General features: G+C 55.3%; 1 protein-coding gene across 2 annotated transcripts in view; it reads right to left on the reverse strand.

Annotated features, from left to right (window-relative positions):
- LOC116450910 (probable E3 ubiquitin-protein ligase MID2) overlaps positions 1-25,373 on the reverse strand; it is a 63,853-nt gene that overhangs the window by 35,468 nt on the left and 3,012 nt on the right. For both annotated transcript variants that reach the window (XM_032123887.1, XM_032123888.1), the window contains exon 2: positions 9,230-9,951. In XM_032123887.1, the coding sequence (XP_031979778.1) occupies positions 9,230-9,895 (666 nt within the window). In that variant the 5' untranslated portion in view covers positions 9,896-9,951. The remainder of the gene's footprint in view (positions 1-9,229; positions 9,952-25,373) is intronic.

A 25,373-nucleotide genomic window follows, 5' to 3' on the forward strand; every position in this document is an offset into this window, starting at 1 on the left:
AAATTTCCCTCTCATTTCATCAAGTAAAACAGATAAAAATGAGCTCAATACAATAATTTCTCTTCTTCCAGGGCGTAACAACCACTCTATACCTGAGGTAGGTTGCAGGGCTCCGAGATGGTGCTGAGGTGAAGGAGGAACACAGATGCCCCAATTGCAGGTCCTGGCAGCACTTGCCACCCCCAAAAACCATGGGCAGTGCCGTGGGGGTGTGCTGCTGGAGACACTGCCTGCAGGGTGGGCTTCCCCTGAGGGGTGCGTGGGAGATGTGCCCAAGGAAGCCAAAACACAGAGAAGACCAAGCCATAAATAACCAGCACTTTGTCTCCAGCAGAAGCATCAGCCAAAGGACCAACACCAGATTCCTCTCTGAGCTCTGCTCTGGTCCCCAGCAACTGGCACTCATTGGCACTGGCAAACCCAGCACGGTCCGTGAGCATGCTCTTATGGGAAGGGAGAGGGAATTCCTGTGGGAAATGCTCTGACCCCTTGGGCAGAGAAGCTGGCACACCGCAGCTCACAGCTGGGATTTCAGCCTCACACACATCACCTGTAGCCCGGCTCTACTGGCAAAATCCTAAAAATTCACCCTTTCTTCTCATGAGTTGGAAGATTAAAACAAAACCCCAGGACTCTTCCAGCGCCGATGGAATAGCACCGGCCCCCTCAGAGCCCGTGGCACTGCAAAGGGACCCACAGCAGCTGTGAATCTCCCTTGCCTCTGATGCACTGCTCAGAGCCGGCATTGGGATGGCATCAAAGCAGGGACCTGCTGAGGCTCACAGTAGTGGATGCCATGTGGGAGCCACACTGTGGATACACAAAGGCTGTGGGAATGGGCAGAGTCCTTGGTTTACTCAGTTTGCCTGTGTCCAGAGCCTCCTGAGGTGGAGGGGGTGGCTGAGAACAGCAGCAATTGCAACCCCTTGGCTTTTGTCAGCAGATTGACGCTTGCCAAGGGGCTGGGGAAGAGATGCCACTGCATCCTCTTCTCCAGCCCCATCACTGGAGGACAATACCTCATGGTCCCTGTACTGGTGCCTGAGTGCCTGGGAGGAGAATGCCACGGAAAGCCACCACGCGTGTCCCACCTCCACCCCTGCAATGCATAAATAACCTGCTCTGTCCTCACCTGGCACATTCCAAACAAGACCAGTAAGTTCACGTTGCAAACAGCATTCCTAAAACACATTCCTAACTCCCCCCTGCTCCAGCTGCTTCCTCCACAACAGCCTCTCTAAGCATCCTTCCATCTTCCAGCCCGCGTGGCCTCCTGCTGGATCTGACTGTCAGGAGTCTTTGCTAACAAAGGCATTGCTGTTGGAAGACAGATGTGGCTCAAGAGAAATTTGGACTCTCCTGCCTTTAACTTAGTAATTAGTCTCCTAAAACATCAACATTCTTGACTCCACCATGGGCTCACAGCTTCCCAAGACACTGGCCCAGCTTTACGCCTGCAGATGCCATCAGGGAATAGCCAGCTTTCAACTTCTGCACCCAATAAACCCACAATCCTCCATCCAGTGTTAATAAAAAATGGTTCCATGCACCAGTTATCCAGGAAAAACACCATTTTGAGCAGTATGGAAATACTCAGGGTGAGTTATTTTGAGATGAAACTTTACAAACACACTTCCGAAAGAGGTTTGGGTTTTGTCAGGTGTCATGCTGCAGCTCCATTACCCCTGAACCACTTGGAAACCTCTCCTTCTCCATAGTACTGGGAGAGCTTCAGGCAGGACATGGCTCCTTCCTTGGGAGGCCAAAGAAGGGGCTTGTTTTTTTGATGTTTTCCATTATAGGCCAGATTTTTATGGATCACTCTACCACAAGCATCAGGCTCCGGCAGGACACAAAGCTGCAGCAAGCACATCCATCAGGCTCTCTTGTCTCTCGACCTTTACCTTCCAATCACCATCATCATAAAAATAAACAAACAAAGCCAAAGAACTCATGCTGAAAGACGACCTGTGTGTGTTTTCTTTTGGATACCGGATGTCTGGTTCCCAAAAGCCCTTTGGAGAAACAAGGGAGGAACCTGGATTTATTGTTTTGGCACGCCCCACGTGACACACACCTTTTCACACGTTATTTGCTGAGCTTATCCCATAAACCAGAGATGCCACAAGAGCACAAAGGGGTTCAGCTGGCTCACAAGAATTTGGCTGCATATCATGATGATTTTGAACACTAAAATGCCCAAATCCCAGCCTTTCACAAGCAGATGTGAATGCCTGGAAAAGCTGGAGTGCTCAGAGGAGATGGCAGGCTGCAGGGGAGAGCAGGATGCAGATTTATCCAACAGCTTTCTCAGGAGGAAAAAGTGCTTCCTGCTGGGACACCCCACCCATTTCCTGGCCACCGTGGCCGCTTGCACCTCTGGCCATGGGGCAGGAGCTCATCCTGCCCTCGGCTGCCCAGGTCTGTCCGTCCTGGAGCACATTTGATGAAGCACCACGTGCACAGAGCTGACGGGGTCAGGGCCAGAGGAGCTCACGCCGGTGGTGGTGCCTGATATCCCTCCCAAGAACACTGCTGGGCATGCTGCCATCAAAGCAAAATACGCTCCCAAACCAACCAAATGAAAGGAAGGCAACAGGCAGGAGCAGGAAGTGCCTAATCCATGCCATACAGACTAAGATGATTGGAAACATCCCTGCTCCTCATATCTGAGGCTCCGTTTGCTCCAAGGAGCGGAGCCAAGGACATCAATCTATGCCCCAAAACGGGCGCCTGGCTCTCACAGACACTGTGAGCACCCCAAGACAGCCCTAATCCTGCTGTGCGTGGCCAGAGCCCAGCGCAGGGGACAGGCAGGTCAGGGGACTGAGTGCCTCGTTAGTGTAATGAGCCAGCAGGAACTCACACTGGTGCCGTTCCAGTGCTGCCATCCAGCCTGGCTGCACAGTCCCCCTTCCACCTCCTGACACAATGCCCTACCCCACACATAGGGACTTTGTATGCTCCCACTGCACAGCACCACAGTGCCATGACACCCTGCGAGGACAGGGCTCTCCAGCTGCTCCAGATGTGCCCTCCCAAGGCCCACCCAGCCAAGAGCTCAGAAACAATATCAGAGGCGCAAGAACTTGCTCAACTGGAAGCCAGCTCAGGAAATTTTGGGGACACACCTCTGCTTTCCTCATCACAGATCTACCTGTTTGTTGATAAAGATCAAACCCCGGTGGGCTGATCTGCCACTGCTCACAGAATCCTTTGGGGTGCAAAAGACCTTTTGAGGTCAAGTGAGAGGTCACAGCTCCCATGGGCAGCAGTCTGTCAGCTCTATGGGACATGGCCAGCTCCACAGTAGCCAGCAAGCACCTTTCAGCAAGGGGATGGTTTCCCTGGAGATCCTGAAAGCACAAAGCAGGAGCTGGGACACTCCCCCCACTCCTCCTTCTCAAGGTCCCCGAGATCCATACCCACTTCTGACACAGGAGGATTTATCAGCAAATGTGCTGCTCTTGCATATTGATTTCTACAAAAGGGCATGTCAAACTACTCCGATTGGATATTCAAAGTTGTTTTTTTAAAAAACCACATCAGCTGTCAAGGTAAAATCACTTAATTACACCTGTCAGGTGTTTCAGAGGCTAATGTGATAATAATAGCAATATTCAGCATCGCAGAGCAAGGTTTCGAGCCTGCTGAGAAATTCATCTGACACTTAACTGCACATAGCCAAAATTACTCAAAGCTACTGAAGGCTGCTGGGACCCATTTTCCAGGGACGCACACACTGGGAATCACTGAGCAAAGCCTGAGGAGAGCAGCGTCACCCCCCCCACACTCAGCCAGGAGCATCAGCTGAGCTCTGCTCATTCCCACTCGTGAATATTCATTGTGCCCAAATGCAATATATCCTGAATATTAAACAGCTACTCAGGGCAGGAATATCAATCTTTCAGGAAAGCTGCCAGTTGCTTTGGGAACGGAGGGCTGCCAGTTGTGGGGAGAGGGACAGCACTGCTGCTCCTCCATCTGCGAGGGAGGCGGTGCTGGGTGAGCAGGGCTGGTGGCCTCGCAGCAGCCCCCCTGCACCCCCAGAGCTGCAGGGGCACACAGGCAGGAGCACAGCGGGCAGCACGGCCCACTCCACTCAACCCTGCATCCCAGTGCTGCTGCCCAGCCTCCAGGTAGGGCTATGCTCTCCAAAACTGCTGGCTATGCATTTGTTTAAAGCAAAAATAGACTTTGTTTCCCCCAAATGAGGTGTTCACAGGGTGGCACCTTCCAACACAAGCAGCTCGAGACCCCTCATCCCATCCCAATGAGCTCTGCCCACCACAGCCTGGCTTCAGGCAGGGCTTGTCACTGACATGGCTGAAGTGCCAGGAGCAGAAAGAGGGAAAAAACCCAAATAAAATAGAAAATGCAGCAGCCGTGAGCTCTCTAGAACCACAGCCATTGGATGGGGAAGGATGGAGGTTCGCACCCTCCACTGCCCCTCAGTGCAAGAGGGTCACCTGCAAGGGAGGCGAGCAGCTCAACAACCTGCAGCTGCAGAAGCAGGCAGGTAACCAGACCCTGCTGCAGAAACACGGGGGCTTTGATCAAAGAAGGTGATACCTGTTGTTTAAAAAGAACCTCATCTGCCAACCATCTTTCTCCCTCCAGAGACCTTGGACTCCAGTTCTGGCCTGCCATCTCCCAGGATATAAAGGCTAGAGATGAATCCTCCAGCTTCATCCCAAACATACTGTCACCAAGTGATTTTCACACAGTTTTATGCTTTCATTTTCCAGCTCAAGCTGCTCTTGAGATAGCAACACTGAAATCATTTTGGAGGCGAATGTAGGTTTGGAAAAAGCAAGAGATTAATCTAACCAACGCAGTTTTGCACTTCTGCTATCTCAGTATCTATAATAGCTTAGTTATTAGTAAGAAAAAAAAGGCAAACCCTCCCTAAAAAGATGATTTCTGGGAAGAAAAGAAAATTATCAAAGATCCCAGCCCTCAGTGCTGATTCCTGGCCCCTGTGACCTCCAAACAATCAATATTCAAGCAGGGATAACAATGATCTTCCAGGTGTCCAGTGTCAGCTGAGCACTCGCTGCTGTGCCCCTGACGGGGCTGAGAAGCCTGCGGTGGCAACCCTGGTGTGTGGCACAGGTCCCCCTGCTCAGGGAGGTCACTGGATAACAAACTAGCCCTGAGGTAACACTGGAAACACCCAGAGCTGTGGAGAAGCTCACAGCTGAGCAGGGGGTGCCCAAAGCCCCCCTGCCCACACAGCTGAGGCTGTGGCACCTGTGGGGACACGTGTCCCCTCCTGGGGTCCCCACAGCAGCGGGGGGTTCCAGCCTCCACCACCACCGACCTAGAGCGAGCCTTGGCTGGGGCTGCATCCCCTTCTCTCCCCTTCTGGAAATAAAGCAGCAAAAGCATCCCTGGTTCAGGGCTCAGGGGGCAACAGCTCTGACACCACCAGAGCTCTGTTCCTGCTGGGAACAGCCCCCATCTGCTGTGTGGGAGTCTCAGCAGTCACAACTGCAGCCCTTGTCCTCAGCTGACTCTTCTTGGTGTGAAGAAGTAGAGATATGCACACCAAAATTCCTCTGAGCCCCATGGCAGTGCAGTAAATTATAAATCAAGCAGCGATCTGTGACTCACCCTGCACCAGTGGGAACGCACTTGCAGCTCCCAGGTGAACAAGTCCCACGTGGAAGCACGATGGAGGGTTTTCCTCAATTTTCTACCCTACCACTCTCCTAAAAGCCTTGGAATCACTACCAGCTCTCTGCACAGTTTGTCAGCACAGGGAGGCTTTGTTAATCCTGGTCTCACTCCCACAGCCCCATGGGAGGCAGCGCTGCTCTGACAGGTAACAGAGGATGGGTTTTCTACCTGGCTCAGGGCTCTCTCTCTATCACAGAGCGGATGTGTTACAAAACACCGCTTTTCTCTTTCTTTTGCATATTTACAGCCTGGCAATCTACAGAAGACTCAGCACCAGCAAAGGAAAAGCCTCCTCAGAGCTGGCCCTTCTCTGTCTCTTTAAAGGGAGCAGAGCTCACAGAAAAGCCACAGGCAGTGGCCAGTAATTAAGGTGAAGTCCTTTCTTCAAATACTCCTGCCACCAGAAATCACGGACGGAGGAGTCAGCTGGAGCTCTGCACACAGAGCACTCCTGCTGTGTCCCTCAGTGTACCCTGCCCCAGCCCTGGCACAGCAGCGCGGGCAGGACCCAGGCAGGCACCACAGAGAGGATGCTAATTGCAAGTTCCAGGCAATCTGAATTTATAATTGGCTGAGATTTCACTCGGCAGATAATGCACTGCTGTCCTGGGCACTCGCTGTATCTAGGTCAGGCCATTAGTTTTGCTCTTAATCTACACAGAGTTTTAATTTCATCTTTAATGTTGACTTCCAGCCAGTGAGCTGAGCCAGCAGACAGCTCTGTCACTGCCTGTGCTCAATATCTCGACCCCTCCTGAACCCACAGAGAGGGAAAACAAGCACCAACATCCCGATGTGCTCGGACCACTCCCGGCCAAGCTCAGGCAGCAGGAGCATCGGTGCTGTCAGGCTAGGGAATCAGAGAACCATGGAATAGTTTGGGTTGGAAAGGACCTCAAAGCCACAGGCAGGGACACCTTACACTGTCCCAGGCTGCTCCAAGCCCTGTCCAACCTCTCCTTGGACACTTCCAGGGATTGGGCAGCCACTGCTTCTCTGGGCACCCTGTGCCAGTGTTTTACCATCCTCATCATAGAAAACTCTGGGAAGTGGAGGCAAACCCCACCAAGGAGCCAGCCCAGTCCATGCTGCTGGGGGATGCTTCACCCACCACATGAGGGGCTGCAGGGGACAGCAGGACTGGCCTTAAATGTGCCATGTTAACTCAGGAGCACTTCCTGAGGGCACCTTGGCACCCCTCACCTCATCCTTACATCATCCCACGTCTGCCTCACCAGTGGGAAACACCACCAGTGCTTCATCACCCATTCTCCCTGCAGCTCTCCAGGTGTGCCAGCACAGCACTGTGAAACAGATGCTCCATTGCAGACACTCTCCTGCCCCAGAAGCTTTTTCTCTTCCCTCAGGATCTCTGCAGCTGATAACCCTTGACATGAACCTTCCCAGGGAAATAGAATGTCACTGCATCCATCCCAGGCACCCCAGCTTCAGAGAGCTCCTGGACATGATCCAGCACTCCATCCTCTGGCCCATCCTGCCTGGCATCCACGTGGTCCCTGCTTAAACCAAGAAAACTGCTCACTTAGGCCAGAATTGTAATTTACAACATAAACAAATGGAGTTGAACATGCACAAAATAAACCCATCACATACATTAAAGGGATTAAAGATGGTTCCTGAAACATCTGGAGGTGTATAATACAGTATGGATGGATTGCTGCAGAGCATTCACAGGAAGTCAGGCTGCTGTCACACGCTGCAGACTTCAGACGTAAAAACAGCTTGGAAGAAAGGGGAGCACTGGGAGAAGGTTTCTCATTTACACACACCAGTCCAGTTTCAGGCACTCAGCTCTCTAAAGAGACAAAAAAAATTCCCCACCAAAGATTTCTGTGGAAAGCACAGCCCTTCTGACAACAGGAAGTTACTCGCTTCAAAAACCCAATTTTCCATCAAAAAAATCTAACTTGAAAGGCGTTCCCAGCTCACTCAAGCTGCAGGATCAAAGCCAGGGATTAAGTGCATCTGCTCACTGCTGGCTGCCCCAGAGTGTTGCTGAGCTCTGGGAGCAGCCATCGAGCTCACCAGTGACGTCCTGAAGAGGGGACCGAGGGGCAGAGCCCTGCCGTGGGCACGGGACACAGGGCAGGCCCACGGGAGGCAGCAGCCGCTCCCCTGGCCGCAGATTCCCAGGCAGTGGCATCCTATCAGCACATACTTAAGGATTTCAACTATTTCAGGTACTTGCAGGAATTTTCAGCACTGCCAGGGCATCAATCCTGAGCAATTCCTGCAGCGGGGCTAGAGTGTCAGCAAAAGAGGCACCCAAACCCAGCCCAAGCAATGCACAGCCAGAGGCAGGGATGTGCCAGAGGATGAACCAGAGGAAGGACACACATCGAGGTCCTCTCCCCAGGTAGCTGTGGCCACCCTCGCCCCTGCTCCCCAAGCAGCTCCAGCCCTGCAGAGCTGGGCGGGATACAGAGCACAGCAAGAATGCTTCCAGCAGAGGAGAGCTTCCCTCCACGGCCAAAATCACTTCAGACTCGTATTGACAAGGGGAAAGAATAGTGTTCTGGCAGCCTGCGAGGCTTCCTCAGATGGATTTGCCTGGCTGGCACAGGTCGGATTGGGGAGGAATATTCCAAGGTTTTAATTTCTCTGTCCAGGTTTTATTGCATGCAAACGTACACGGTCATTGCTTTCGAAGGTTTCCAATTTGCTAATTGAGACATTTCCTCATGGAAAAAGAATGTCCTGGACTATGGACAGGGCTGCTGGCGCAGCTCCGCACACTGGGGGAGCTTAGGTGAGGCATGACTAGATGGGAGAGGGGCAGACAAAGCCCAGCCTCCCCAGGCCCCATCTGGCAGCACTAAACCAAAGCCAAACCTGGTGGCTGGAACATAAGGAAGAAACACCTAGGACATCCCACCGCCCGTTCCTCCTGCCATCAGGGGTGTTCAGTCACAGCACCAGGCACCTCACAGCAGGTTTAGGGGAGTTTGGAGATGGGGAGGTGGGAAACCAGCCCAGGAAACTGGACATCTAGGAAGATTTCTTTCCAGGCATCAGTTTGTTTAACAAGAAGGAGGAAAAAATAATCTGATCTGCACAAAAAACCCCAAATGTTCTGCGTTTTTGCTGGAGTAATGAAGTATTCCTTCTGCCCTCAAAATACATGAGAGCAGAGAGAGTGGTTTTGTTCTGAACATGAACAGGTCAAAGATCCAAGAAAAGCACTTCTGGGGCAGAATGAGCCTGGAACATGAAGGGAGAAAGGCCAGAGGAAGCAGCAGCTGAGAAAGGTGTGAGCAGGGTTCTAATGGGATCATGACTGCTGCCACAGCCACAGCCTCACCAGCATGACCCCAGATGGGACCTGCTGTAGTTTTTATCACTTAAAAAAAAAAGGAATTAAAAGTGTTTTGCAAGCTCATTCAGAATGCACGGGGGACGGGGAGGGATTTCAAACTTTATATAGGTCAAACACCATCCACACAGGTTCACACCGCATTCACAGCAACCTCAGCTCCCACATAAAGACTGAGCTTCAAAGTGCTCTGGAGGGATCCTGCGTCCTTACCTTCAGCTTCTCGAAGCGATCGCTGAGCGATGCCACTTGGTGGTCCCGGTGGCGGCCCACCAGTTTACATAAGGCACAGATGAGCTGGTCATCAGCAACACAGTACATGTTCACCTTCTCGTTCTCGTGCTCCAGGCACGTGAGTCCACGGAAGTGTGCGTCGGGCACCGGCTCCACCAGCCGGTGGCTGGTGAAGGGCTTCTTGTTGGGGTGTGTGGCCCGCAGACAGCGGTCACAGTAGGACACCTCGCAGGTGATGCAGGTCTTGACGGCGTCGCGGGGCGGATCCTGCTCACAGAACTGGCAGGCGATCCTCTCGCCGGCCACAGACATGGTAGGGCTGTTGCGATAGGTCCTCTCACGGCGGCTCTCGCTGGGGGAGTTGGGGCCGCTCAGGGACGCCTTCTGGAAGCGGTCGATGATGTTCTGCAGCGTCACATTCCTCTTGAGGCCCTCCAGGCCCCGGTGGTTGAGGGAGATGACATAGCGGCAGGTGGGGCACTGGAAAGCAGTGATGGGCTCGATGGACTCGCTGGAGGAGCAGCTGGACACCAGGATGCGGTGGGCACAGCTGAAGCAAAGGCTGTGGGCACAGGGCAGCAGGAGGGGGTCCTCGAATAACTCCAGACAGATTGGGCAGGTCAATTCTGACTCCAGTGTTTCCATCTTTAGTTAACACAATCCTGATTCAGCATCAAAAACCAGGGAAGGCAGTCAGGAACCTGCAAGGAAGGAGCACAGAGATGTGAGACAGCAGCTACAGCTGCACTCCTGGGCTGCTCCTCTCCTCCAGCAGCAGGTGCCTGGGGGGTTGGACACATCACCCCCACAGCACCCTGACGCTCTTTGCACTCTGACGCTGTCAACTCCAGCCCAGCCGGGCCCCTGCAAGCGCAGGCTGAAGCCTCTCACTGAGGTGTCTCACAGCACACGGACAGAGCCTGGAGCTGCAGCGGGACAGGAGCCGTATGGAGGGGGCGGGAGAGGAGGAGCAGCAGCTCCTCTGACACCTTCCAGCCCAGCCAGAGCAGGACCTGGACCATAAAAACAGGACACAAAACCAGGAGAAACCACATGATTCCGTGTTTGGGTTGGTGTGCGCTGCCAAGAGCGGGGCGGGGCCATGCTGGCGTTCCACGCAGAAGGGCTGCTCTGCATGGCAGAGATAAAACTCTGAACATCCCCTCCAGCAGCTCCAGGCCTGCCTGCTTCTGGTGAAGGGGGAAAGGCAAATCAAGTCGTGGAAACTCTGAGCAGAGCAGGTCGGGAGCTCTTAACACGCCGTCCTGCTCCTTGCTTTTCCTGGCCATTGCTTTTTGGAGTAGCATGGGGAGGCAGAGCAGCGAAATTACAGTCAGCAAACTTCCACTACTGGCTGTCCTCCACTGCACTCCACAACAGCCAGGGATGCCTAAATCAACTCCAGCTGGAGACAAACAAGCTGTATTTTTAGCTCCCTTCCCTTGCACGAGGCTGGAAAACAGCTCCCAGCAGGCGACTCAACCTGCTGCTCCCAACTCTAGTTTGCAGAGCAAACCAGGAGCTGCACCCCGAGTGCTACCCAGCAGCATCCCAGCGTGTTCCCAAGCAGCCATGTAGTGACACGGAACCAGATCCAGCCTCTCCTTTCTCACCCACAACCCAGTGCACGAGTGGTACCTCCTGGTCCCCTCAGCCCCAGCAAGGCAGGCTCCGAGTGATGCCTCATCACACACACGGTGCTGTCCCTCAGCATAGATGTGGGGAGAGCCCCATTCAGTCACAGCCACAGGGACCCCTCACCCTGGCACTGCTGCAGGAACTGACCCTGTGAGAAGCAACGTGGTGTCCAGACCGGCCCCGTTCCCACCCCAGGAACACCCTTGGAGTGGTGCACGGGCTCTGCTTGGGGAGAAGAGGAAAAACCCTCTCCCCTGAGAGGGTGGGGAGGCCCTGGCACAGGTTGCCCAGTAAACCTGTGAATCCCTGGAAGCATCCAAGGCCAGCTTGGATGGGGCTTGGAGCACCCTGGGATAGTGGATGGTGTCCCTGCCCATGGCAGGAGATCGGAATTGGATGAGCTTTATGGTCCTTCCAACCCAAACCAGTCTGGATTCTATGAAACAGGGCTGTAACCAAAGGGGGGATGACCCAGCAGCAGGAGAGGGTCTGGCTGCTGGAAGCCCCAGGCTGCTGCCAGCAGCTGCAAATGGCACAGGTGCCACACTGGGACCTGCCCCATCCCACCGTACGCACCAGTTCTATCACACCCACCCTGTCACACCATCTCTTCCCAATCGTCTGAAACAGGATTTGCAAGTGCCTGGAGGAGGCCTTGAGCTCTTCCTGCACCAGCTCAAGGGGCTTATAAAATAAATCCATTGGATATTTTGATACATTCATGCTGCAGCAGCTCTCGCTGGCCAAATGCAGCCTTGCACGCACGCACACACACGTTTTCTTTATAATTATTCTTCTTTTCCCCAAGAGAGACAGTGGAGAAGTAGCTGCATCCAAACAAGCAGAGGAGCACACGAGCTCCCAGCAGCTTCCTCTCCACAGCCAGCAGGTTCCTGAAGCGTCGGAGCCACTGCAGCCATGGGAAAGCAGCAGGGAGGAGACGCTCCTGGCCCTGTGCCTGGCTGCTTGCACTGTGCCATGCCTGCCCCAGGCCCCCTGGGCTCCCCCACGCCTGGCAGGATGAGGGGTCCCAAAGCACGGCGATGACACCCCCATCGCCACTCCGGGCACCTCCCGGCACTGCCCTTGGGCCCTCAAGCTGGAACACTTCCCACGCCATCCCTCACTGTGCTGGGCACCAGAGACACAGCAGCTGCCCGGCCCTGAGAGCCGAGCACCCCCTGCACCAGCCCAGCTGAGGGGGCACAGCCCTTCCCACCTCCCCACAGCACCCACAGATTCTCTCTGGTTAGCAAACACAAAGATGAAAAAAAAGGAAGGACAAGAATAGGATTTGTTTCATAGCCTGACCAAGACTGGGAAAAGAATTTAAAAATCAGGATTGGCGTGAGAGGCTCCCCAACACCCTTCCAGAGCCAACTGTCCCGTGGAGCAATGTCTCACACTCCCACAAGCTCCCACATCCAGCACTAAGCCTCACATGCAGCTCCACTGCTATCCAAGGGAAAACAATGTAAAAAGTTTAAACAGCCTTTGCTTTTGTTACAGAGGGACATTTGTATATTAACCTTGTTTTCCCTGCTGGGACAACAGCTTTCACCTGTGACATATCCAAGAGGAGCCTCAGGCTGGGACAGGAGCAGGAGCCCTCTCGGAGGTGTGGAGGAGGCACAGGAGCCTGCTCGAAGGCAGCAGAGCAGCAGGTACAGGAGCCTGCCCAGAGGTGCAGGAGCCCCTTGGAGGAGGGAGGGGAGCCCTGCTCATGGTGCTGTACCTGGCAAAGCAGCCATGCTGCCATCAGAGCCTTTCACGCTGCTCACTTTGATGTTCTCTTTGATGTCCAGGACTGACAGAGCACAAGGAATAGCTGATTAGATTAAAATCTGCTCTCTTTAGAGTTATTAACTCCCTAAACATAAGAGTTATAAAATAGTAACACTGTTTACAGACAGCCCCGTGTCAGTTGTGCTCAAGGGTCAGTGGTCCTCTTCATGCTGGCCTGTAATGATGATGTGCAGCAGCAGCAGGATAACAACACATGACATCCAACCATTTTTTGTGTTGATCTGAGCTTTGCCCAAAACCCAGGGGGAAAAAAAAAAATCAATGACTAACAAAACAGAAGAGCTGTGAAGCCCAGGGTGGCCAGAGCTGAGGGCAATGCAGGGCCAGTGCCAGGTCCTCTGGGACACAGTGACCGCTGCTTTTACTTCCAGCCCAGATGGGCTCCAAAACCTATGTGCCAACCTAGCACAGGAGCGTGGTGATCCCCAGGGGTGCTCACCAAGGGTTCCTGGATACAAAGGTTCCCCCACCTCTTCCCCCAAATTATTTTTTTCACAATATCGAAGCCCTTCATCAACATCTCAAGCTCAGAGGTTCCTCAGGAGAGATGCAGAGGTTTGGCACCAAGGGAAGAAGGAAGGAGAGACATGGAAGGAGGGATGCTGCCCACATCACCCCATCCATAACCAGGAGGAGGGACACCCTGGTGTACATCACCTGAGGCACAGGCAGCCAACCCAAAATCCATGCTTTCCCCTCGAGGAGCATCCAGGCCCCATATTTACCTGTCTTCCATTTTATGTTTACCACATAAAGTTCCCTCTGGTCTCCCCCAGCACCAACCCTGGGCAGAGCTTGGCCAGCCTTCAGAGTCCCACATAAGGATATCCAGACCTGTTCAGACAAATGTTAATTCTGCAGGTTGGTATATTCCACACCAAGTATGATTATTTATTTATTTCCCCTCCCCCTTTTTATCCCTCTTTTTTTTTCCTTCCCCTCCCGCTAAAAAGCTCCAGCAGAGATTGCTCAGCCCCTTCCAAGAATGAGGCTTTAGAAGAGCTATGCTGCTCCACCCGTGCATTAATGAAAAAAGTAATAAAATATGGCAACCCTTTCCTTAATTGGCTCAGCGACAGCAGGATACAAAATCTGGGCAGCAGTTGTCTCTATGCTTTTTGTTGTCCTCGGGAAAATTAGTTCAAAACTGGATCACTGTGGAGGGGAGGGCAGAACAGCCCGTGCAGCAGCCGCATCTCATTCATCGGTTCCCGAGGAGCCCGGCGCAGCCCCCGCAGCAGCACGGACCCCTTCTGAGCTCGAGGGGGACAGGTCAGTGACCCTGCACTCCTGCCAGCATCAGCCTTCCCAGCCAGCTTCCCTGAATCCGCCCTTGGCACGGGCCTGTCCAGGAGGAGCAGGGCCCTAGGAGGGAACACAGCACCCCGCCGTGCAACCAGCAACAGCTTCTGACCTAAGGAAGGCACCCCAGGGAGAGGGGGGGCCGTCAGGCTCCTCCAGCCATTCACATCCAGCGTTACCTAATTTTTCTGTGCTTTATTTGCATCAGCTGTGCATATTTAACACCAAATTTGAAGCTCAAAAGCCGCAGCCAGCACAGAGCATCCCCCAGCCAGGGCAGCACAGAGCACCCCTTGGCCACATCATCGCCCCTACTCCTCCCTCCCAGCACACCTGAACACACCCAACAGAACTTGCCCTGTCCTCCCACCACTCCCACCATAATAACTCCACAAATTTGTCTGAGGCTTTCTGAAAATCCCAATGATCCATCTCCCAGCTGCCCTCCCCAATCACTTTATTGCTGTACTAGTAAAAGAACACCTCCTGCTGCAGTTAAACTGGATTTCCCGTAGAAAAGCCAGTGTTGCTGTCCCTAATCCATCAAACTGAAGCAGCATTTCCATACCAGCTTTAATTATTTTCCCAACCAATTTGCTTGGTGCTACAGCAAAGTTGCCTCCACGTAATTTCCACTTCTCTCCCTGCATCTCTTAATGAAGGGCAGAGCCAAGAGGCTGCGTTCCCAGGCAGCAGCTCCCTTCAATGAGAGATCCCTGTCTGCTGGCAGTTCAGCTGCTTCATTCGTAAACCCTTCAGAAGAGCCACCAGAGCCCACCCGGCCCTGGCCACCTGTGCTCTTTAACTCCTTCCTTTGCACAGCACCTTATTCCCCCTGGGAATTTCACCTCCATTGCTGCCTTCACTGATGGGATGATCCCATTTTGCTCCATCACAAAGTCCCCTTACTCCTGAATGTCTCCTGTCAGGCTCCAATGTTGGGAGGAGCCCCCCACATGCTACTGGGTGCCCTGATCACCTCTGCCCTCACTGCTTGCACAACTAGTTTCGGATGGGGTTTTTCTCCCCCCCATTCCACAAAAGGAATTATTTCCCAATGTGTGAACTCCACACCAGCCTCAGTTACTAATATGCAGGCACGAATCCAAGCTGGGGTGCTCCAGCGCCACATCAGCACCCTGGTCCAGCACAACCCCCCAGCCAGCACTCCCCTCCCTGCAGCAGCAGGTCCCTGCACCCCTGATCCAATCCCTCCCAGGGGGCCCCTCCTCTGGTCTGAGGTGCTGCATTTCCCACCCCCACTTCTCTCCCTCTCCTCTCCGATAACATCTGTTCATGGACCAGCTCCAGAGACCCCACCACCCACTCCTGCAGGGATTCCAGTGGTTTCCACACACCCCAGGAGCCCTCATCCCAAAGATGCTGCCCCCGCCCAGCCTGCGCTGCCGACCATCCCCTCCTGCCAGCCCTGCAGCCCCATGCTTCCCATTGGTGTAAACGGCTGATAATCCACTCGCAGCTGGCAGAAATCCATGGATCCTCCACTGGTTCCAGCAATGCCACAAAACCTTCCCCCCTGCATCCACTTCTGATGAGGAACAACGAGCCCTGCTCCTGTGGGCTGGGATGTGGGATATGGGGAGGGCGCTGGGCAGTAGGAGCAGTTTTTGGGCCCAATGCTAAACATCAGCTACTGACATCAACTTGTCCAACAGGATTGCAGCATAGGATGAGGTACAAATGTGTTGTTATTTGAGTGGGTCACGACTGCAAAAGGACACAGCCATTGCCGAGCTGTGCTCCCTGTTCTCCCAGGCTGGTGCCAGCCTTGCAGCACATTATCGGGATTTCATGGAGATCTTGACCAGGGAGCAGCAGCAGCTCCAGGAGCTTGGGTTTCCTGCAGGCTAAAGCCTACAACGTCTCCACCTCATTCACCTCCATGATGTCAGAGAGGCAAGCACCAAAGAAAGAAACTCTGTTTGATCTCCAGTGATATCCTGGTACAAGGGAAGATTTTTCCTCTTTTCTACAAACAGTGCCCAGGGAGGTGACAGCTCCTGGAGTGCTCCCAGAGGACCTCAGCACAGCACGTGTCCACCAAGGACTCCCAGGGGATGTGGCGTTTGGAGCCCTTGAGCTGCAGGGTGGATCAGGAAGGGATTCCCTGCAGTTTGCTCCCTGGCTCCTGCAGCCATACAACAGGAATCATGCCATGAGGATTCCTCATCAGCTGGAGGGGCTTGAAGATGCCCCAGGCAGCAATGGTGCACCGAACAGGAACCTTCCCCTGCCCTCTCCGTCAGTGGCCTGAGAGCTGACAGGACACAAAAAGCCCAGGGCACCTCTCCAGCCCAGGGCACCTCTCCAGCCCCTCCGATGTGGCAGGTCCCTGGAGCACAGCACAGCTGCTTCCAGTTCTTGGGGAAGACAGCAGCTCCCCAGGGTCCCCAGCACTTCCCTCCCCAATCCATGAAACCTGGGGCTGCAGCAGCCAGGCTCAGCCTCTGGCAGGTCACAGCCCATGGCAACCCTCTTCCTCACACACTGCATATGTCAGTCCGTCTGCCCGTCCATCCATCCCATTCCCCCTGCAATGCCCAAACCCACAGTCCCTCTGCCAGCAGCTGCCACCACAGCTCGGAGGCTGAAACCTTGGCTGAAGCTGGGGGGTCACAGCGATGCTGAGGGCTGGGAGGGGGGGCCGCAGCACTGCCAGGGACAGCTGCAGGCACTGGCTTTAGTGGGAGCAGTCCCACCTTCCCAAGGCCATTGCAGATGTGAGTGACCCCCTTCCAGCCTGAGAAAAGCAGCTGGGGACTGGGCACGCCACCAAACTGGCACATCCAGCACTCACAGAGCCCTGGCAGCCCTGCCATCCCCTGCAAATCGTCCCTCCCCTCCTGCCACAGGACTCCACTGCTCCAGGTCTCACCACAGGACTCCACTGCTCCAGGTCTCACCACCCCTCCCCTCCCTTACCTCTTCTGCAGCTCTGTGCTCTCCAGCTGATGCTATATGGCAGGCGAGCAGACCCAGCACTCATGTCTGTACCAGCAGCTCCTGAAAGCAGCCCTGCTCCCAGCTGGCTCCTGCCAGACCACACATGACAGCAGTCTTTTGATCTGAGCCCTTCTCCAGGCACACCCTGTGGCTCCGCATCCTTCCCCTCTTCCTCAGCCACCGCCTGCAGTGCAGCTCCAGCCCAGGCTCATCCCACCACAGCCAGCAGCCCCAGGCCCAGCAAGGATGAGGGAGGGCATGGCTGCAGCAGCAGCTGGTGCTTTGGAATAACCTTTGGGCTCCAGAGCTCACAGCTCTGATCCCCCAGATGGATGCTGCGGAGATCATCCAGCTCTGCACAGAGATCGGTCCTGATGAGGAGGAGCGTACTGCAAGGCAAACCCCTCGGTCTCTCCAGAGGCTGGAGCAGCAGCAGCTGGCTCTGGCGCTCACAGCCCCAGTGCCATACCAGGGGACTGGCATCCTTCAGGGCCTGCACCCCACGAGGCACACCAGGGTTATCCCCACTCCAGTGCTTCCTCCAGGACACCGAGCCCCAGCGCAGGACACTGCCACTACTCACCCACAGAGGAGAGGAGTTCAAAGAAGTGCAGAGACATGACCACAGCGAAGGCAAGGTTGGGGTCATGGCAAAGCCCACCATGGGAAACAGCCGGGGGACACGGACCCACACCTGGGAAGGTACCCGTGCTGCTGCCACGTGAGCATGACACAGCGAGGGGCCAGTGCATCCCAGCAAGGAGCTGGCCCCTCACCAGTGCTCCCCAGGACCCCTCCAGCCATGCAAAAGTCAAAGCTCTGCTGCAGGGATGTGTTTCTGGGAGATGGAATAACAACAGAACCTCAGTCAAAGAAGGGGGGCTCCCCCTGCACGGCACAATCCCACCCCAGCGAAGGCACAGAGCCCGAGAGGGGCATCCCCCCACTGTGCCTCCCGACCGGCTCCGGGCACTGCCCCTCTGCACCACCTGACCCACGCTGGGAAGGGACAAAACTGAATGAGGCCAAGGGAGCAAGAACGGCTCTGGAGGGGAAGGGAGCTGCTGTCGGAACCAAAGGCTCTGTCACATCCCTGCTGGCTCAGGGCTGCTGTGTGTCCTGATGGAACTCCGAGGGGCACACGTGCCCCGGCACCACGCCAGCCCCCAGCCCAGGAGAACACATGCTGCCCATGCCACCGTTTCAGTCCCTTTTTGCTGCTCAGTGCAGCAGCAGGACAGAAGCAGCTCCGACCTCCGGCAGATCCCGGCCTCGCGCTGCGGATGGAGGCTGTGCAGGCAGCCCGGAGCCCTGTCGCTGTCCCGACCCGGCGCCCTCGCCAACCTCCCCACCCCAAAACGACAGATCGGCTGCACTTCCGACAGATACCACAGAGCCGGGAAACCCAAGGGCCATTGTGCTGCTCTGTGCAAGGTTAAATATATCTGCACAGCTCCTTGGGCTGCATTCCTGGGAGGCTGGAAGGATAAACAAGACTTCCTGCAGGAACTGGAGACAATGGGGGAATAATTAGTGTTAATGCCCAGTGCAGAAACAATGCAGATATTTTGGACTTTTACACCCTCCTCCCCCCACCCCCCAAAATGCTCAGAAAGAGGCACTCAGGTGTAACTGGGCCACCTAAAAGAGATAAATCATTTAAAATGAGGGGAGCTGCCGCTGCCAAGGGTGCAGCCCGGGGCTTCACCATTCCAGGCTTCCAGGCACAAGAGGACAAGTCTTGGAGACACGTTTTTCCCAGAGCCAGCCCAGCTCAAGCTGGCCGGGGGGGTCCCAGCACAGGAGGTTTGGAGATGGAGCTTGCGCCCGTGCCCCAGCCGTGCCTCCTTTGCAGCACGGCACAGCCAGCGATGCCAGCGCTGTTCTGGATCAGCCACGGGCAAACTGCGGAGAGCTCCCGCACGGCTGCACCCCACGCGCCACAGGGACAGGACCCCCACGCCTCCCTCCGCAGCCAGCCTGAGGATGCCACATTGCTGTTCCTACAGCTACCTCCTCTTCATTCCAGAGAAGGCCCAACTAGGGCTTGTTTTCAAATCACAGCAATTCTTAATCCTTTTTCCTACCCCAGTCCCTTGGGAGTGCTCCGTGGACCAGCCAGATTTCCCAGTCCTCCTCCTGTACTGCGGAGTGACAGAGGGAGTGACAGAGTGCTCCCCGGACACTTTTCCAGCGCATTACACAGGTCATTTAAAGCCTTTCAGGACAAAATGCTCCCACGCCCTGAGGTGACTCAAAACCATTAGCATCTCTTTGGGAAGGCCTCCCCACCCACACCACTGCTGCACAGGAGCACTTCTGCCCTTCATCTCAAAATAAAATACATTTATGAACAAAAAGGCACCAATTCCCCCTGACTCAGCCTCCCCCCGCAATATCCCCTGCCAAGGGGCTGCATCGCTAGAGAGAGAGGAGGAGGCTCCAGCACACAGAAGGGACAGGCAGAGCCACTGCCGGTCCCCATGTCCCATGCTCTGCTCTGAATGCCACCAACACCCACAGCGGTGTCCTTCACACCTTACGAAGCACATCAAAGGATGCTCCACCAGCAGTACCACACTGCATCCTCTGGGATCAGCCCCAAGCTCCCTCCCCAGCCACCCAGGAGGGGTTTCCTGAGCCAAGGACACCAGCACAGCCGTTCCAGTGCAGGACATGGATTCCCATGGCTCATGCCAGGATGGGGATTAACTGCTGATGGCAGGTCCAGAGCTCACACAGCCAGGGAAGAACCATGCAGCTCACCCCAGCACCCCATGGATCAGCCTGTGGCAATGGACCAGGGAACAACCCTGAACCCAGCACAGGCTGCACCCCAGAGCACACCAAACAAAAGTCCACCGTCCCCACCTAGTTCCTGGAGGACCTGGACCGTGCTGGTTGCCTCCATCACCCCTGTTCCTGGCCAGCCCCACCACGCTGCATCTCTCCAAAGTTCTCCTCCCAGCTCTGAGGGGCAGCCAAGGTAATTTTGGCAGCGCGCAGGAGCTGCGGATCTGCCTGCCATCCCTTTCAGCTCTGCTCAGCTGCAATTCAGGAGACAAAGCAGGTAACTACAAAGGTAATTTCCTCCTGCCATCCCGCTCCCTCCCTGTGGGCTGCCGGAGGGAGGCAGAGGCTTCTGGCGACAAGAGGCACGACAAGAGGCACGGCACAGACAATACCTGCTCTCATGCACTGACGAGTTCTTTAATGATCTGAACGGAACCAAAAACGTTCCGAATTTCGCATTTGTCACAATCACAGATGATGCCAGAACCTCGCTGGGGTTTGACACACCAAGGTGCCTTTGCCTCCTAGAGCATCTGACACTGCTGGTTCCCTGTGGGACACCGCTGCGGCTCCAGGGACAGAGGCACAGCTCACAGCTGCTGAGGAATGACAAGTGCACACAAATTCCTGGGGTGCTGGAGGGAGCATAGCACTCTGCAGGGTCACTCTGGGACTGACCACAACAGTGGCCAGAACCTGGGGAAAGTACTGACAGGAGCAAAAGAGTTTAAAAAAAGAATAGCATTATATATACAGATATACATTCAGTCTGGCAGGCCCATGGTCTCCCTCATCCAAGTGCTGGAGCACTGAGCAGCTTTCCAAGGCCCCTCTCCTGCCCACTGTCACCCCAACACGCAGCAAGGACACGAGGCCAGTGCCAGAGCTGGGTCTGGTCCCACGGTGGCCCTGGCATGGCCAAGGGGCTGTGAGGAGTCCCCAGCCCTGTGGCACCTCCCTCCGTGACACTGGTCACCCTGCCACCGCTGAGTGACCCCGCAGAGCATCTGAGTCACTTCCCAACGTGCAGGGGCACAGCTGTAATGCTGCGATGATTATTCATAAGATGAAGCAGCTAAACGACTTCAGGAATCAGACGAAAGTGATGGAAAAAGGCTCAAAGATTAAATGCCAGAAAACCACAAACATGTCACGTGGAGACAGGACAGGGAGGTGACAGCACCAGCACCCCTATAGCCTCCTCTGATGCCAGCCAGAAGCTGGGCTCCTCCCTTCCCAATACAACGGAGCTGCTGACCAGAGCAATGTCCTTCCCAGAAATTCGGTTTCGCACTGTCTGCAGGCTCTCACAGCTGGCACAAGGCAGCCCAAATGCTGGGAGAGCAAGGAGGCCAGGAAGGATCCGATCTGGATTTGGGGGCCAAGAAGAAAAATCACAGAGGATAAAAACAAGGAGACTGTTCCTGGGAGAGGCCAGCCCTCATCAGGGAGAAACCTGAGAATTCCCAGGAGAAAAGCAAACCGGAGAGGCAAAGCACAGAGAAGCGGGGATCCTGGAGAATGCCAGGCATGGCCGTGGGGATCCCAGAGGACACATCCCCCCACCAGCCACAGAGGAGAAGGAACGTGACAAGGAAGAAGACTCTGGAGGGTTGCTCCTCACCAAGTCACGCAGCTCAGCACTCACCACTCTTCTGCCAGACAAACCCCATCCTGTTCTCCTTCCTGCAGGCACACAAACGCTGCCAGCACCAGGGAGCAGAGCAGGAGCCACTGCAGCCAGGGAAAAACCTTCAAGCTAAAAAAAAACCTTAAAGCATGTTTCTGAGAGGGGAAAACAACACAGGCAGTGAGAGACACCGGCAGAGAGCACAAGGCCGGGTCCCAGTGGAGTTTCTGAGCCGGCCGGGATCCTGGCTTGGCGCTCCAGCCCCTGCACTCAGCATTCAGCGCCAGGAGCGCCAGCAGTGCTGCAGGGCAGCGAGGGGGGAGAGAGAACCCCAGGCAACACAGTGCTGCCAGGGTTCCAGCCGGGCTCGGGAGACGCCGACGTGCGCAGAGGCTGCTCCGGGGACGTGCTCCCCACGGCTCCCCTGTGCCGGCTGCAACATCAGCTGCTTAAGATAAACAAAATGCCATTACATGGCCTGAGCCAGTGTGTTTCTGCAGCAGGCCAGAGCTGTGGGATGCCTGCTGCACCCAGGGAGCATGGCACTGCGCTAGCACACCGTGCTCCTGGGTGAGAATCCACTGGGGTCCACAGCGGGCTCTGGGGATGGGGCTCACCTGGAGCCAGCTGCCCAGGACCGTGACCTGCTGGGTTCCAAATACCTCCATAGACTGAGACTCCAAAGCCTCTCCAGGCAGCATTTCACCAATCTCACACTTTAAACACCCCACATTTTCTCCCATGAGATCTCAGCCAGATGCAAGGAGGTAAGAATAGAAGATGCACACACCTCGTCCAAATCCACAGTACCAGGGCAGCAATCACCAGCAGCCCTGGCTACTCCTGGCTGTCCCACCAGGGTAAAACCCCTCGTGCGGGACTTCCAAAGCCTGGATCCACATCTGCTCTCTTGCATGGGAAGCAGGCACAGTGCTGGGGCTCTGGAGGACTTACAGGAGGGATGTGAAGCTCCTGTGTCTCTTCTTTCCCCACTGCATGGAGACTGCAGACCCCTGCCACCCTCATGTGCCTCATTCCCAAACCATCTGCCTCCAGCCAGCGATCAAGAGAAACTGCTGAGAAAGAACCCAGAGAGCAGCTCCCACATACCCCAGAACCTTGGACACCCCAGGCAGCACAAGCACACAGCCAGCAGTGCCACCATCACAGTGTCGCACTGGGGCTCAGCATCAGCACGACAGGGCGGGTAGCAGCCTGAGCCAGTACAGCATCCAGCCAAAACCCCAGCCTGCTCCTTAAAGAAGTGTTGAGCCAGGTCACTCTGCAGCTCAAAACCCCCCAAAATTCCTCACCCCCAGGAGGCCCAGGGGGCAGTGAACGAGAGCAGCTGCCTACAGCCCCATACCACGAGCTCAAAGGCCACTGCTACCGCCCCAGCCCACCCCTGCTCTGGGTTCTTGAGCATCCTTGAGACCACCCTTCCCTGCCTCACTGCACTTAGTCCTGTTACACAACGAGGTTTGTGGGGTTCTTTGAGGGCCACCCACGAAATGCATTTAAGCTGCTCTGTGTCTCTTTGAAAAAGAAAGCTAATTTATTCCTCAGTATGGCTGCTGTGCTGCCAGGGGATGCTGCGGGCTGCACCTTGGAGAGCGGGCACATCCCCACCTCCCCTGTGCCCCCACAGATCTTCTCCACATAACACCAACTGCCCTGGGCCTGAACCCTGCTCCAGCCAGGCCTCTGCCTCCTGCCTCAATGTAATTTTTTCCCCTTCAGTCAACCAACTCAAAATTGAGTTTGTGTATTAAAGCAAAATTTAATTTCTAGGCCATTATCCCAACGTGGTGTAGTTCCTGCATCTGCAGAACGAGCAATAGGCAAGCAGACTGAGCAGTTCATTTCCCTCTTAGACACGAATCTCAGTTATAAACAACAATAATGACATTCCGCAGAGGCATGGAGCCCTTTCATTTTGAATCCCACGGAAAGTGTGTGAAGCTGGGGGACCCCAACGCAACTGACACATGGAGCTGCTGTACGTGTTCCTGCACGGCTGCAACACACATCCCTTGCATCTGCCCTCAGAGTCTCAGTGATGCAGCAAGTTTTCGTTTATTTCTCACACTGCTTTTTCACAAGCCTCTGGGTTTTCCTTCTCCCCCTCTAGCAGAGTCTCCAGACAGTGAGACCTATAAAATACACAGTTCTGAGACCTGAGAGCTTGCAGCATCAAACTGCAACATCCATAAAAAAATCCCAGAAAAATCAAAAACTCCAACTCTCCCAAACAAACAAAAACCCCACACAACTCTCCCCTCCCCTCCCTCTCCCCCACTTCCCTTCAGTCACTCTAGTCTTTTGAGAGCAAAAAACTCAGAAGCAGTTTAACCCACACAGTGACAGCAGCGTCCCCATTCATTCACAAGCCGCTCTGGCTGAGATTCCATTCCAACTGGATCCCATCCACACCCTTTTCCTGTCTGAGAGCGGAAATCCCACGGGAAATGCCCCAAAGGAAGCAAACCAGATGCCACCACCCAGCCGGGAAGACCTGGCGGCGGCGTTGGGCTCCTGCAGCAGCTCCTTACTGGGACCTCCCAGCCAGCACAGCTTCAACAGTAAACAGAATCAGAATCACCAAAAGCCTTTTCCACTTTGATTTAAGAGACTCCCCCAGTTCAGCACAGTCCAAAATGCTCCTGGACCATGCCAGGGCAGCCCTGGCTGAGGTGCGGGCAGACACAGAGCACACCGAGCTTCCCCACACACCTGGGCAATGGGGGACATGATGGCACCTCAGTGGTGCAGCGTCCCCTCCCCAGTCCTGGGCTCTGGGAGCAGCCACTGGTGTAGCACCAGGGGACATTTGGGACAGCCCACATCCCCTATGAGCAAACGCACACAGAAAGGGACATCATGTCGGGGGAGGGAAACGGGGACAGGGACATGATATTTAGGTTGAACATCAGGAAATGTTTTTTCACCCAGCAGGTGGCTGAACACTGGACAGGCCCCTCAGGGAAGTGGTCACGGCCCCAAGGCTGCCAGAGCTCAAAAAGCACTTGGACAATGCTTTCAGGCAGATGATGAGATCCTTGGGGTGTCCTGCCCAGGGCCAGGAATTGGACTCAATGCTCCTGATGTGTCCCTTCCAACTCAGTCTATTCTATGATTCCATGAGAGGGATGACAGCAGCACCAAAACACAGGGAACGCCCCCAGCAGAGAGATGTCCCCTGCCCTCCTGGCACCCAGGGCACTCCAGGTTTGTTTGCTGGGGGAGGAAGCCAACCCACAGTGACACAGGGACCAGTGAGCTGCATGGAGGCTGACTGGCACCACCGAGCTGAGACTGCATGAAAAGGAGATAAAAAGTGGTCCAGCCTGACCCCCCCACCAGCCCCAGCTGCACCCCAATTTTTGTCACCCAGCCCCATCCCCACACTGGGGTGGTCCTGGGGGCCAGCTACCCACTTCTCTCCCCTCTGTGTTGACGGGCATTACTGGGGGCTGGGGGCTGCCTTCCCCACAGCAGTAAACAAGGGCAAGGGTGTCCCCACCCTGGCCACAGGACCCGCCTGGCCCCAGGGCAGGGGCCCAGAGTGGAGGCAGAGGGATGGACTGCCAGCAAGCACAATCGGCTGTTTCCTGAGAAAGTGCAGCTCACAAAAGGGGCAATTCTGCCACCGGCCATGCTCCCTGGGAAGGGGCTGGGATGAAGACAGGGGAAGGGCAGATACTGAAGCCACCACATCCTGCCGACGCTGGCAGGGCCCCACCACTGGCGCCCCAAAAGCCGGGGCTGCAGCGTGCCTAGCTCTGCCCCACGTCCTCCCAAGGATGACACAGCCACAACCTCGGGGCTCAGCACCGTGCCCCTCCCTGCACTCATGCATGAGAGGCAGGTCTCGGGGCCGCTGGCACCAAGGTCCAACCCGAAGTTCGCAGCACTGTGTAAGAACACACGCAGGCACCCAGGATCCGAGGGGTGAGATGCTCCCTGCATGCCGCTGGAGCCCCCCGCCCT

Source organism: Corvus moneduloides, chromosome 14 (genome assembly GCF_009650955.1).
Source record: "Corvus moneduloides isolate bCorMon1 chromosome 14, bCorMon1.pri, whole genome shotgun sequence".
Taxonomy (NCBI): domain Eukaryota; kingdom Metazoa; phylum Chordata; class Aves; order Passeriformes; family Corvidae; genus Corvus; species Corvus moneduloides.